At 43.7% G+C, this 12911-nt stretch overlaps 1 protein-coding gene across 1 annotated transcript in view; it reads left to right on the forward strand.

Moving 5' to 3' along the window:
* Positions 1–12911, forward strand: part of USH2A (usherin) — a 770355-nt gene that overhangs the window by 689093 nt on the left and 68351 nt on the right. The window contains exons 62-63 of the mRNA XM_067729757.1: positions 1900–3416; positions 6772–7093. Of these exons, the coding sequence (XP_067585858.1) occupies positions 1900–3416; positions 6772–7093 (1839 nt within the window). The remainder of the gene's footprint in view (positions 1–1899; positions 3417–6771; positions 7094–12911) is intronic.

Raw genomic sequence — 12911 nt, forward strand, 5'->3', positions numbered from 1 at the left:
AGAAGGGAACAGAAAATGTGCCAATGGTGTTGAGAGATCCAGTAACATAAGGGCAGAGATGTGACCCTGTATTTGGAAACCAGGAGGTCACTGTGATCTTCACAAGAAAATCAAATGTTGAAATGGGAAACCTGGTCGGGATGGTTTGAGGGAATAGGATAGCAACTCTTCAAAGAAGTATAGATGGAAAGAAAAAACAGAGAAATGGGGCAGGAGCCAGGGGACTATGGTGTCAAGAAGTTTTATTCAAAAATCAGTGAAAGATCCTAGAGTACATTTAAATGTTAATGGAAATAACCCAGTAGAGGGAGATAAATCAGTGAAGCAAGAGATGATGAGAATAATTGCAAGAGTGAAATCTGTAGGAAGGAGGAGAGGACAGGATCCAGAGCTCAGGTGGACTTCAGTGGGGGCAGAGGTACTTCATCCATAGGAAAAGGAACAGAGGCAAATAGGGTACGTCTAGATTCACATGCATATGGCAGTGATAATCTATAACATGAGAACATTCCTGTCTGACTGCCTCTACTTTCCTCAGTCAAATATGTGGTTATGTCAACAACCACCTGTGAGGGAGAGAAGGGGGTATTGGCTGTTAGTGGGGAAAGGAGAAGATATTTCTTACTTTGGAAAATGAGAGAGCAAACATATGGTTTTATAGTTGGTAATCATCTATTTAAAAGTTATGGTAAGAAATTTAAAGTGAGACCAGTCAATATATATGAGAGTTTTTCTCCAAATCCAGTTAGAAGCTAAGGTCCAGAGGGAGAGCTGAATTTAACACTAATTAGAGATTTGCCAGGTGAATATGGGGGAGGGGACAGAGAGTCAGAGAGACTTTCAAATTGATTGTGGAATCTAAGCTGTCTTCAGAAAATACTCTATTCCCCTTCCCTCAGGGGTATGATCTTGCCCTGAGACCCCCAACAAGAAAAATCACACCAAAATACAATAGTCCAACATAAATAGATTTCCAGATCTAGGCTATTTAATCTTAAATAACATTAAAGTATATCAACAATCCAGGAACAACCTGTGGGAAGATTTGCCTCTCAAGGGACTCTGGTATTTGTCCATCTCATCTTAAGAGACATAATCACAGGGTCACGACCATGTACAGGAAGGTCTCCTGTCTCTCAGGTACACTGAAGCATGAAAAGATGGGGAACCGTCATTCAAAAACATCTACATTCAAGTTAAGTTACCTCTCGTCTTCCCCAAAGAACAATGGATAATATGGGTTGGAAACTTGCTCTACATTTGTATCATGAGCATTCAGATGGTTTTCCCTGGAACAAAACAATACTTTGCTCCAAAGAAACCATCTATTCTTCTATAACTGGTAAGAGGAAGCAGGGTGGGTTTTCCATTTTCTGGTCATCAGTTTGTACCTATGTTTTTGTATATGTGTGTAACATGTATATGTACCTATGTACATGCATGTGTGCCCACACCAGACACTCACACATTTTCCGCCCTGGCACCCTGGTACAAATGATTAAGCATTATAATTCCATTTCCCAGTAAATGCTATGGCAATAGACAATGTGGATAGACCCAATTTAGCCTGCTCAGGGTGAAATTAGAAGCACTTTATTTTTATAAAATAGGGAATTTGAATACTATTCCCCACTTCTAAAAGATAAAAATGGGAGGAAACCCCGTGAGCGCTCTTTAAGTCAACGAATTAATTTCAGTAACTCTTAGCTTTTAGATATATGCTTACATGATATCCAACCTTAAAAAGAGAAAAGGCAAAGATCACATTCCCAAAATTCATATCAGAATGCTTCTTCTGGGTTAGGATCATCAAGGTGAGGAATAGGGGGCAGAAGGGGTTAAAAGGGACGAAATAGTGACACCAAGAAATCATATGCTTCGTTCCCCATCTTCCTGCAGACGTACAATGTCTTCAGTGATGGTGTCTTGGAGTACGCCGGCCTGAATCGTCAATTTCTCTTCCGACGCCTGGACCCCTTCACGCTCTACACGCTGACGCTGGAGGCCTGCACCAGGGCGGGCTGTGCACACTCGGCACCCCAGCCTCTGTGGACAGAAGAAGCCGCACCCCAGTCTCAGCTGGCTCCCACCATCCAGTCTGTGGGGTCCACCAGCGTTGAGCTGAGCTGGTCAGAGCCCGTTAACCCAAACGGAAAGATAATTCGCTATGAAGTGATTCGCAGATGCTTCGAGGGAATAGCTTGGGGGAATCAGACAATCCAGGACGATGAGAAAATTGTTTTCACAGAATATGATACTGAAAGGAATACATTTATGTATAATGACACAGGTCTGCGGCCATGGATGCAGTGTGAATATAAAATCCACACTTGGAATTCAGCAGGCCATACCTGCAGCTCTTGGAGTGTGGTAAGGACCAGGCAAGCACTTCCAGAAGGCCTCTCTCCACCTGAGATAGCCCAGGTGTCTGTGAATCCCCCCAAACTGATGATTTCCTGGATCCCACCAGCACAGCCTAATGGCATTATCCAGTCCTATAGGCTTCAAAGGAACGGGGTGCTCTATCCTTTCAGCTTCGATGCTGAGACTTTCAATTATACGGATGAAGCGCTGCTTCCTTTTTCCACGTACAGGTATGTAGTCACAGCCTGCACCAGTGAGGGCTGTTCCACTAGCACACCTACCAGCATCACAACCCTTGAGGCTGCCCCTGCAGGGGTCAGCCCTCCAGCTCTTTGGACCATCAGTGCCACTCAAATAAATGCATCTTGGTCACCGCCATCAATTCAAAATGGAGAGATCACTCAGTATTTACTCAGATTGGATGGTAAGGAGTACCTTGCTGGGCAGAACCTGTCCCTGTTGGTTTCCCACCTGCAGCCTTCCACGCAGTATAATCTCTCCCTAGTGGCCTGCACCAATGGCGGTTGCACAGCTAGTGTGGCAGAGTCTGCCTGGACAATGGAGGCCCCGCCACAAAACATGGACCCTCCAAAACTACAAGTCACGGGCTCAGAATCCATAGAAATCACCTGGAAACCGCCAGGAACCCCAAATGGCCAGATCAGAAGCTATGAACTTAGGAGGGACGGAACCATTGTCTATACCGGCCTGGAAACTCGCTATCATGATTTTACTCTCGCCCCAGGTGTGGAGTATGGCTACACAGTGATGGCCAACAACAGCCAAGGGGGTGTTCTGAGTCCACTTGTCAAAGATCGAACCAGCCCCTCAGCGCCTTCAGGGATGGAGCCTCCAAAATTGCTGGCCAAGGGCCCTCAGGACATCTTAGTGAGCTGGGACCCTCCAGTAAGGACAAACGGTCATATCGTCAACTACACCCTCTTCATCCGTGAGCTGTTTGAAAGAGAAACAAAAATCGTACACGTAAACACAACTCATAATTCTTTTGGTACACGGTCATTCATAGTAAACCAGCTGAAGCCGTTTCACAGGTAGGTAACGGACCCTGGGTTTCCTGAGAACAAGCCACTGCCCCTTTCTATTGCGTGAGCCCTTGGTCAGTCCCAGTGGAGACTCTAACAGCAAGATGTGTGACGTGCCCAAGCCCCATCCGTTTAACCATCCAAGTAGACTAACTACGTCCTTATCCAGCCCAAACCTGCTTGATTACTTCTGGAGAGCAAAATTCTTGCAGGTGACATTTTGAGAGTCAGTTTTTTTAGAAATGTTTGCACTTCATCGCAATGTCTGGAACCAAGTAGTGGAGAGGTAGGGCCACTTCCCTGAGTCTGGTCCCTCCTGGAAACATGCCAGCCCCTGGTCAGTTCTGAGAACCCCAATGCGGTTCTCTGAACTAGACTGTGAGGCAAAGGAGTATTATTTTAAAGAATGAAAAAAGGGGCCGTCATTGAGAGCTATTGCCAGCCAGAGTTGGACTGATCCGAAATTTACTCTGGGGCCAGCCCTCCTTATTGAATCCAGCACGTCTTCCAGGAATAGTGAGGCTCCTCTGACTATTTCCGCAGCCCTTCAGTCAGCTCTGATCTCGTGGTTTCTTGGGACGGTGCCACTCTGCCAGCTCCTGTTTTCTTAGTGGTCCCCTCTGAGCTCTCTGATGAGCAAGGGTGTGTGTTGCTTTCCACACAAAGGAATCTGACCACCAGCCCTCTTCCCATCCTTTAAAGAATTGCTTGGCTTTTTTCCCCATCACATTTTAACTAACATACATCCCCAGAGAGGAGAGTAACAAAGGACATTGTATTCTTAAAATTTAGTAAAATGAACAGAACCACTTTAAAAGAATTAAAGGCTGGGTGTTGATTACCAACCACCATTGATAAAATTCATCTATTATTGTAATGTACTGATGTGTAGATTAGATCTCTCCTATAATTATCTCTGATATATAGTGCTGTTGAAATGAAACATTCGCAGTCTTATGCATATCCTAATGACAATTATTTAGGGTTGCATTAAATATTAAACAGTGATTAAAACTTCTGCAAGTATCTTCCATAGCTAATCCACATGCTCTGTGAGTTGGCTTTTCTCTTACTCTGATGCAGGGCATAAAAAAGGCCCATGTTAGCTGCAGAGCTGTACATTTTATCCCGGCTTCCTCTTTACCTGACTGGTACTTGCACGTTTTAAAGATCGTATCAGCTTGCTCCCCTCCGAAACTCTTATTCAAAAAGATTTCTAGGGAAAAAAAAAAAGCCTCTGGATGTGAGAGGGGCATTTTTCCCAGGCTGAAAAAAGAAAGTCTGATTTTTGTGAGAAACTTAGCCATGGGATTTAAGGCAATGAGAGATGCCCCTTCACCGTCCACTCTCATCGAAGATGTAAGTGACATTAACGACTTAGAATATCAACGGATTATTACTCAGCCATAAATAAGAATGAAAATTTTGTCATTTGCAACAATATGAGTAGACCTGGAGGGCATAATGCTTAGTGAAATAAGTCAGACAGAGAAAGACAAATACTGTATGTATTCACTTATATGTGGAATTTGAAAAATAAAACTAATGAATGGATGTAACAAAAGGGAAACCGACAGATACAGAGAATAAACTAGTGTTGCCAGTGAGGAGACGAGGAGGGAAGGGCAAGATAGGTGAGGGGGGTTAAGACATACAAACTACTGGGTATAAAATAAATAAGGTATGTGGACGTAATGTACAGCACAGGGAATATAGCCAATATTTTATAATAACTTTATATAGAGTATAAACAATAAAAACATCAAATCACACACACAAAAACAAAACCAGGGCTTCCCTGGTGGCGCAGTGGTTGAGAGTCCGCCTGCCGATGCAGGGGACACGGGTTCGTGCCCCGGTCCGGGAAGATCCCACATGCCGTGGAGCGGCTGGACCCGTGAGCCATGGCCGCTGAGCCTGCGCGTCCAGAGCCTGTGCTCCGCAACGGGAGAGGCCACAGCAGTGAGAGGCCCGCATACTGCAAAAAAAATAAATAAATAAAAATAAAACCAGAATATGACTTCTATATGAAGTTGGGATTCATGTCGTTTGGGTTTTTTCCAGCAGCTTAATGTTTACTGAGTACTGCAAATTAGTGTGTCCTCCTTGAGGTACCCCCGAGATGGTCAGTAGGAAGAAGGATCCTGAGAATACCCTAAGAAGCAGGAGGAATCTGACCCAGAATTTTAAAACCACCAGAGATAATCCAGAAAACAAATAATCCAGACGTGGAAAATCAAAACTGAGTTCTCAGAATCGCTTAGAAGGCAGATCTGCCATTCACAGCTGTGGATCTGTTCACCAATGAACTGGCAGCCCATCACGGTGAAAATGGGCGTGAGAGGAGAGGGAGGGAAGGGGAAGCAGAAAAGGGAACTGGGAGACTCCCCAAAGGGAGAGAGAAGTGTAATTAAGAAGAGGGCAAGGGGAACAGAAAGAAAGCGAGGAAGTGAGCGCAAGGCGGTGATTATCTGGAAGAGAGAAAGCAGAAAGTAGAAGACGGAAAAGCCTGGAAGCAAAAGAAATAAAGGGAGAAAGGGAGGTGGCTGGGGCTTGAGGGGAAATTAGGGGTGTCATAATATCATAAAAATTAGGGGCATGGAAAAGAGGGGGAAAGCACTTATTTGCAGCCAGAGGCACTTAAGACTAACAAAAGCCCCTTTTGTTGGAAGGGAAAAGTCCCTGTTATGTAAATAGACCTTTCCCAGTGGCAGGAGACCCGCTATGAAGCAAAACATAATTGATTGATTGAGTTTAACTGGATGGTGATAAGGTGTCTCCATGATTGATAATCTGGTGTGTAGCTGGGTTAACTTTGGCCCCGGAAGTTCCCCATGTGGTGTAAGGGAGCCTGTTTTAAGATGTCAGGTATCAGGTGAGGGGACTTATTAGCACAGAGACCTTGATTCCATGACGTTCCTTCCTGACCTGGAAACGTTCCTGGGGAATCATTTAGCTCCAGCTGCAGAGAGAGGAGCTCAGGGCTGCTGAAAACTCGTTCAAACTCCCAAGATCTGTATTCTCCCTCGCTGTGTTAAGGAACTCTACAGCGTACCAGAATTTTCCTGCTGGAGAGTATCTTGAAAGTGTATTCATTCTATACATTCCTGTTCAGGGAAGAATCGTGCCCACCCTTTCCAGACAGGTGAGCATCTTCCTTTAGTTTGGAAAGCCAGGAGGCTTGAAAATGTTCTAAAATTTCCATGGAAACATGACTTTGTTGTCCTTGAAAAGGGTTCGTTGTAGGTAAGAATAGATATAAACGTGTCTGTCTTTTTTTCGGAAAACACTTGACGTTTTAAAGATTCTTCCCACGAAAATTGATTTTGCCAATAATGGGTTATTTCTGCCTTGTGTCCTGAAGGTATGAAGTTCGAATTCAAGCCTGCACCAGGCTGGGATGTGCATCAGGTGACTGGACATCCATACAGACCCCTGAGGTTGCACCTCGGATGCAACCGCCTCCACATCTAGAGGTCCAGACGGCTCCAGGGGGATTCCAGCCCATGGTTTCCCTTCTGTGGACAGGACCACTCCAGCCAAATGGACAGGTTTTATATTATGAATTGTACAGAAGACAAATAGCAACTGAACCTGGAAAATCAAACCCAGTGCTAACCTATAATGGAAGCTCAAGCTCTTTTATGGACATGGAACTACTGCCTTTCACAGAGTATGAATACCAGGTAAGAAGTGTGTGTTACCAACAACTCGCACTGAGATGGGTGTGGGTACACATCAGCGCCTGTCTGGAAAAAAATTGCTTGCAATCTAAAAAGCCACTTAAAGAAACATGGGACTTATGTCGTTTAATAATATTCTTTAAAAAAAATTTAAGCAGTCAATGAGGGAGGAAAGGCCATATTCATTTGCCTTCTTCATTTTCTTAGTTCTTGATCCGTGTGATACAGGCTTGTTATTCCTATGCAGATTTCTGGTGAAGTATTTGCATTTCTTATTAATGAAGTGGTTTCTACCATTAAGCTTCTCTCTGTCAGTGTTGCCTTGGCTGGAAATACTCCTCAGACATAGACTGCTGAGAAAAGTCTAGAGGAAAACAACTAACCTGTGCACGGAGATGAATTAAGTTTTGTAGGAGGACAGCCTAAAAAAGAGGACTTCGCATATCCCTGAAAAGTCAGGAATTAAGAACACTATTCTGAAGGTATTTTGAAATCAATAGAAGACTTCCGTTGGGTTTGTTTTGTTTTGCCGTCTGGGTGCATTTGCAGTTTTCTTGTAAGAAGCAGCTCCAGTTCCTGTGGGGGGATGATTCCTCCACCCCGTGCTCAGCCTTGGTGGGAGTGTCAATCAATGTGTCAGGCTGTCACCTAGCCAAATGTTGGGCACCCAAGCGCTGCTCTGCCCCTCAGACTTGCCTGGGGCCTGATCTCCAGCAAAGTGACTCAGAATTTTAAAAGGTGGAGCTAAGTCCTGATAAAATATCTCTAACATCAATCCAAAGGCTTTTCTCATCCTCACCATTTCCAAGCCTGGTTCTTCAACTGTTCTTTTAATTACATATATAGTTGTCCCTCGGTATCCAAGGGGGGTTGTTTCCAGGACCCCTGCAGACACCAAACTCCTCAGATGCTCAAGTATCTTGTATAGAATGGTATAGTATTTGCATATAACCTACGCACATCCTCCCCTATACTTTAATTCATCTCTAGATTATTTATAATACCTAATACAATGCAAGTGCCACGTAAATAGCTGTAAATACAATGTAATCGCTATGTCAGTAGTGGCAGGCATGCAGCAAATTCAAATTTTGCTTTTTGGAACTTTCTGGAATCCTCTTTTCAAATATTTTGGATCCACAGTTGGTTGAATCCACGGATACAGAAGTCATGGAGAAGGAGGGCTGACTGTACCCCCAATAAATTCCCTGTTGCTTAAGTCTCTTGCTTGCAGTTTCAAAGGAAACTTCCTGAATGATGCAAGCACCACGTGCCAAGCACAAGACCAAATGCAACTTTCTAGAAGAGGAAACAGAACCTTGAACAGCTTACCATAACCAGAAGTAATAAGATCACGAAGTCACCAGGAATATGGCGAGCAAATCAATGAGGGCAGTGATTAGAGGTAACAGTTTAGACGTGAAAGGAATGTGTTTTAGGCCAGTAATGTACAGGACAAATTTCCCAATGAAGTTAGTAAGAATTGAAAATATAAATTGATTCTTGAATGGTGTGGAGAAATACATAGATATAAACCCATAATCCCTTGTTTGCAATTCCAAATCTAAAAATCTCTTTAAAAGCAGTTGTTGGGTTTTCTATCTTTCTTTTTGTTTTCGGCCAAGCTGCGTGGCTTGTGGGATCTTAGTTCCCCGACCATGGATCGAACCCAAGCCCACGGCAGTGAAAGCGCCACATCCTAACCACTGGACCGCCAGGGAATCCCCAAAACAAGTTTTTATCTGGGTTTGGTATAACTCATTGAGCAGCAAAACCCAGTTTAGACAAACCACACTATTTACAGCATTTATTTATCTCATTTAATATGAATAGTGCTACAGAAGTATTGTATTCTATTACAAGGGCATTCTGCAGATATTACAAAATATACAGTATATGCATTTTATTAACTTTCCCAAATCTGAAAAAATTAAAAATTATTTAAAAGCACTTCAGGTCCCAAGGGTTTAGGGTAAGGATTGTGGCTTATGTCATGAAGGAACAAAATATCTATTGATGCCACAGCTGGAGAAAGAATACTGTTAGAAACAGCCAGAACCTATGTGGCCACCCTTTTGTTCTTTATCATTATCTTTACAGAAAAGTATCAAGTTATCAAAGACCTTTCTATTCTCAATTGTCTAGTCCCCTTTATGAATAAAAGTGCACCGTTGTAAGAGAGCTGAATGGAATCAGCATGAAATATTTGACCTCTAACTAGACAAAACTAAGTGACCTGTGGATACTGAAAGCAAACCAGTGATTGTAGCTTCTTTGGCATCATACTGTGTCATTGGGTTAAACAATTCGCCATATCATCTGTAAAGTCTTCCCTGAGTTTTCTAAGGAATGGTAAACTCCAAGCATGTATCTTAGCTCTGTCAGTTTTCTTACTGTTGGAGGATGGAGAGAATGAAAAGTGCCCACCAGACTGAGAAGGTATCTTGAGACCAAAAATTGAGACAAGCAGCTCCGTATAATCGATGGATCAGTTTATTACACTTACGCACAGGGTGGGATTGAGCGGACAATAATCCTGAAACACTGGCAGCTGCACTCTGCACCGTCAAGGGACCAATGGGACAGTTTTATAGTTAACCTAGGGTAGGGGGTACGTGCTTGGAAACAGGACGTGCATTCCTAAGTCAAGATTTATGAATCGGTAACTAGTTTTGGGAACATGTCAGCGAAGGTCTTCATCGTTGTTTGGGGACTAACAGATCATAGAGGCCGCCTGGTCCTAGTGATTATGAAAGAATATCTACTAACTACAAAGCCCTTGAGGCAGAGAACTGATTCACTGCACAGACTGCACAGTTCAGTCCTGGGTAGGGGCAATGGAAGGCCAGGAGGAAAGGTACGAACCCAATATGGCAACAGTCATGCTAACAGCCATACACTCACCAGAAGCTAAGGACAACCAGTTACCAAGGGACCCACATTTCAGAGGGGAGACAAGTTAAGGACCTCAGGCTATGCTCTTTTTTTTTTTGCAGTACGCGGGCCTCTCACTGCTGTGGCCTCTCCCGTTGCGGAGCACAGGCTCCGGACGCACAGGCTCAGCGGCCATGGCTCACGGGCCCAGCCGCTCTGCGGCATGTGGGATCTTCCCGGACCGGGGTACGAACCCGTGTCCCCGGCATCGGCAGGCGGGCTCTCAACAACTGCACCACCAGGGAAGCCCCTATGCTGTCTCTTTTGTAACTGTTACTATCAGCCCTGTGTCAGGCTCCTCCCCCATACTCACATCACCCATATGAAATTACTTAATTTGGTTTTCACAGCAGACTGACCTCAAATTTGCATTTACTAGCTAATCCCATGTTGTTACAACATAAGAAGGATAGAGAGCAGAAAAAAAAAAAATCTAGTCTATCAGCCCCAAAACCAAGATTTTACAGGAAATATTTTGAAAAATATAGATTAAATGCTGAAATAAATGAACTAAACTATTGGATTTATTTAGCCTGTGCAAATGCTAAGTCTTTATAGATCCTGAGTTATCTTCCCGAAGTCATTTAGGAAGTAATGTACTATAAGAATTGATTTCCCTTTAACAAAAGAACATTTTGTCTTTGAGATGAATTTGAATTGCTCTCAAACCTGTCTGAGGGTTACTTTATCCACAGGCTGCTTTTCAGAAAACACCTTTATTGTCCTAGAGTCATTGGTTCGCCCACCATATCTGTGATTTGACCCTCCTACAGAGGATTGTGTTTTTGAGACAATCCATATATTCGTAGGGGATGAAAACAAAGAACCGAGAAACTGCCCAGAGATGGAAACCTATTCATCAGAAGGATGGTGAGGACCCATGGTCGGGTAGGTGGCCGTCCACCTGGTGTGCCTGGAGGGTGTCCAATGTCCCTCCCCACACCCCACTACCTGGCCCTACGTCATTGTATTCATTTCTGGTTTTGAGTTAAATCATTGAAGATAGCTCCCAAGCATTCCCTATGTTATCGAATGGGGGAGGGTGTCCTGCTGCTCGAGGCTAACAAAATCAATTACATACAAATGTAAATAAAACGGAAAGGTGCCTTTACTCAGAATGCTGGCCATCTGGGGATGGTGGACTTAGTGTCCCCAAAAACCACCTCCAAAGATTCCGCTTGGCCATGAAAGCTTTTCAAGGGAAACAGAGAAGTAATCTCAGTTAATCATTGACATAAGGGGTCAGAGTCTTCGCCATCCCCCACTGCATGCAGGCGTGTGATCTTCCTCTAGATCTCATCTTGGTCACACAGTTTGTTTGGGAGATTACTGAAGGGGAAGGTAGGGAAGAGATCTGGTCATCTGTTAGTTACTTATTCTTCATTTCTACTTCTTTGATCTATGGAAAACAAGTTAGGCCAGGTGTTGTGTGATTAAAAGATTTGAAAGTTGTGCTTGGACGGGAGATGAGTAGAGCACGGGGCCGCCTGGTATAAAAGTTAGTTACAATATAGCTTTGCTAAAGTGACAAGAAAAGGGGCTCCTTGCTGAGGGCGGTTTCCTGCAAAGAGCAGCTTACAACCCCCACTTGTCAGACATCATTCCATTTCTATGGGATTAGGGGCAGAGGTCTATCTTCCGTAACTTTTTCATGCTGACATAGGCACCATATTCTTTTTTTTCCTTAATTAATTTTTATTGGAATATAGTTGCTTTACAATGTTGTGTTAGCTTCTGCTGTATAACAAAGTGAACCAGCTATATGTATACATATATCCCCTCTTTTTCAGATTTCCTTCCCATTTAGTTCACCGCAGAGCATTGAGTAGAGTTCCCTGTGCTATACAGTAGGTTCTCATTAGTCATCTATTTTATACATAGTATCAATAGTGTATATATGTCAAGCCCAATCTCCCAAATCATCGCCCCCCTTCCCCCCTTGGTGTCCATACATTTAGGCACCGTATTCTCAGAGTGGAAGATGTCAACATGGGTCTCTTTGCTGACAAATTTAGTTGTAGCATCTCTTTGCTGACAATTTTAGTTGTCTGCTTACATATACGGGCAGAGCAAGCTACAATTATTTTGATGCACGCAAAGATATAGATTATTATGAGCAATAACGTTAATCCCATTGTCTTGAGGCCAGTTCTTGGAATTGTGCTAGCCATAGATTCAGTACTACTCAAGATGGAGCAGTTATGTCATGGCTACAGTCTGGTCATCATGCAGTTAGCTTTTTTCCTCTGGTGGCAGTTACAGTATCTATAGAACAACTCAGGAATGTGCATCAGACACCGAGTCTATGACTCTCTTGCCCTCACCATTAACTGCTTGGTTTTGTAGTTGGAGGGTGAGGAGGCCCTGCAGGATTCTGCTCGGTTCCACCTAGTCTAAATTAATTCATCAATCTGATGACCAATGATAGAGCTCTGGGGAAAAGAATACAGCACGGATAAATTCTGCTGAACGGGAGGGTCAAGAAATACCTGGAGAAAGAGATTCTCACTGACAGAGGGGAGAATCATTTGCTACAGAAGATCTTGGAGGCAAGGACCAGCAGATGTCACCTCACAATGACTCACACATCAGTATGGGAACTGGCATGTTTGGTGGGCAGAAGCTGTGCGATTTTACAAGCACCTTCTAAGTTTTCAGTGATACCTCAAAATTGAACGCCCTAAGGCGTTAGTAGCTCTCGGTGTTTATAGTACAAACGGATTGCCCAAAGAGCGCATTCAAAATGCAGATGCAGAGGGGTGGGATGGCAATTCCCAGAAATCTGCATTTTTAACCAGCAGCTTCGGTGGTCCACAACCTACTTTTTTGAGAAATACTGTCCCGGAGGATACAGCCATGTCGCTATGCTACTTAAGCCTGATTTTCT

This window comes from Pseudorca crassidens, chromosome 2, assembly GCF_039906515.1.
Source record: "Pseudorca crassidens isolate mPseCra1 chromosome 2, mPseCra1.hap1, whole genome shotgun sequence".
Lineage (NCBI taxonomy): Eukaryota > Metazoa > Chordata > Mammalia > Artiodactyla > Delphinidae > Pseudorca > Pseudorca crassidens.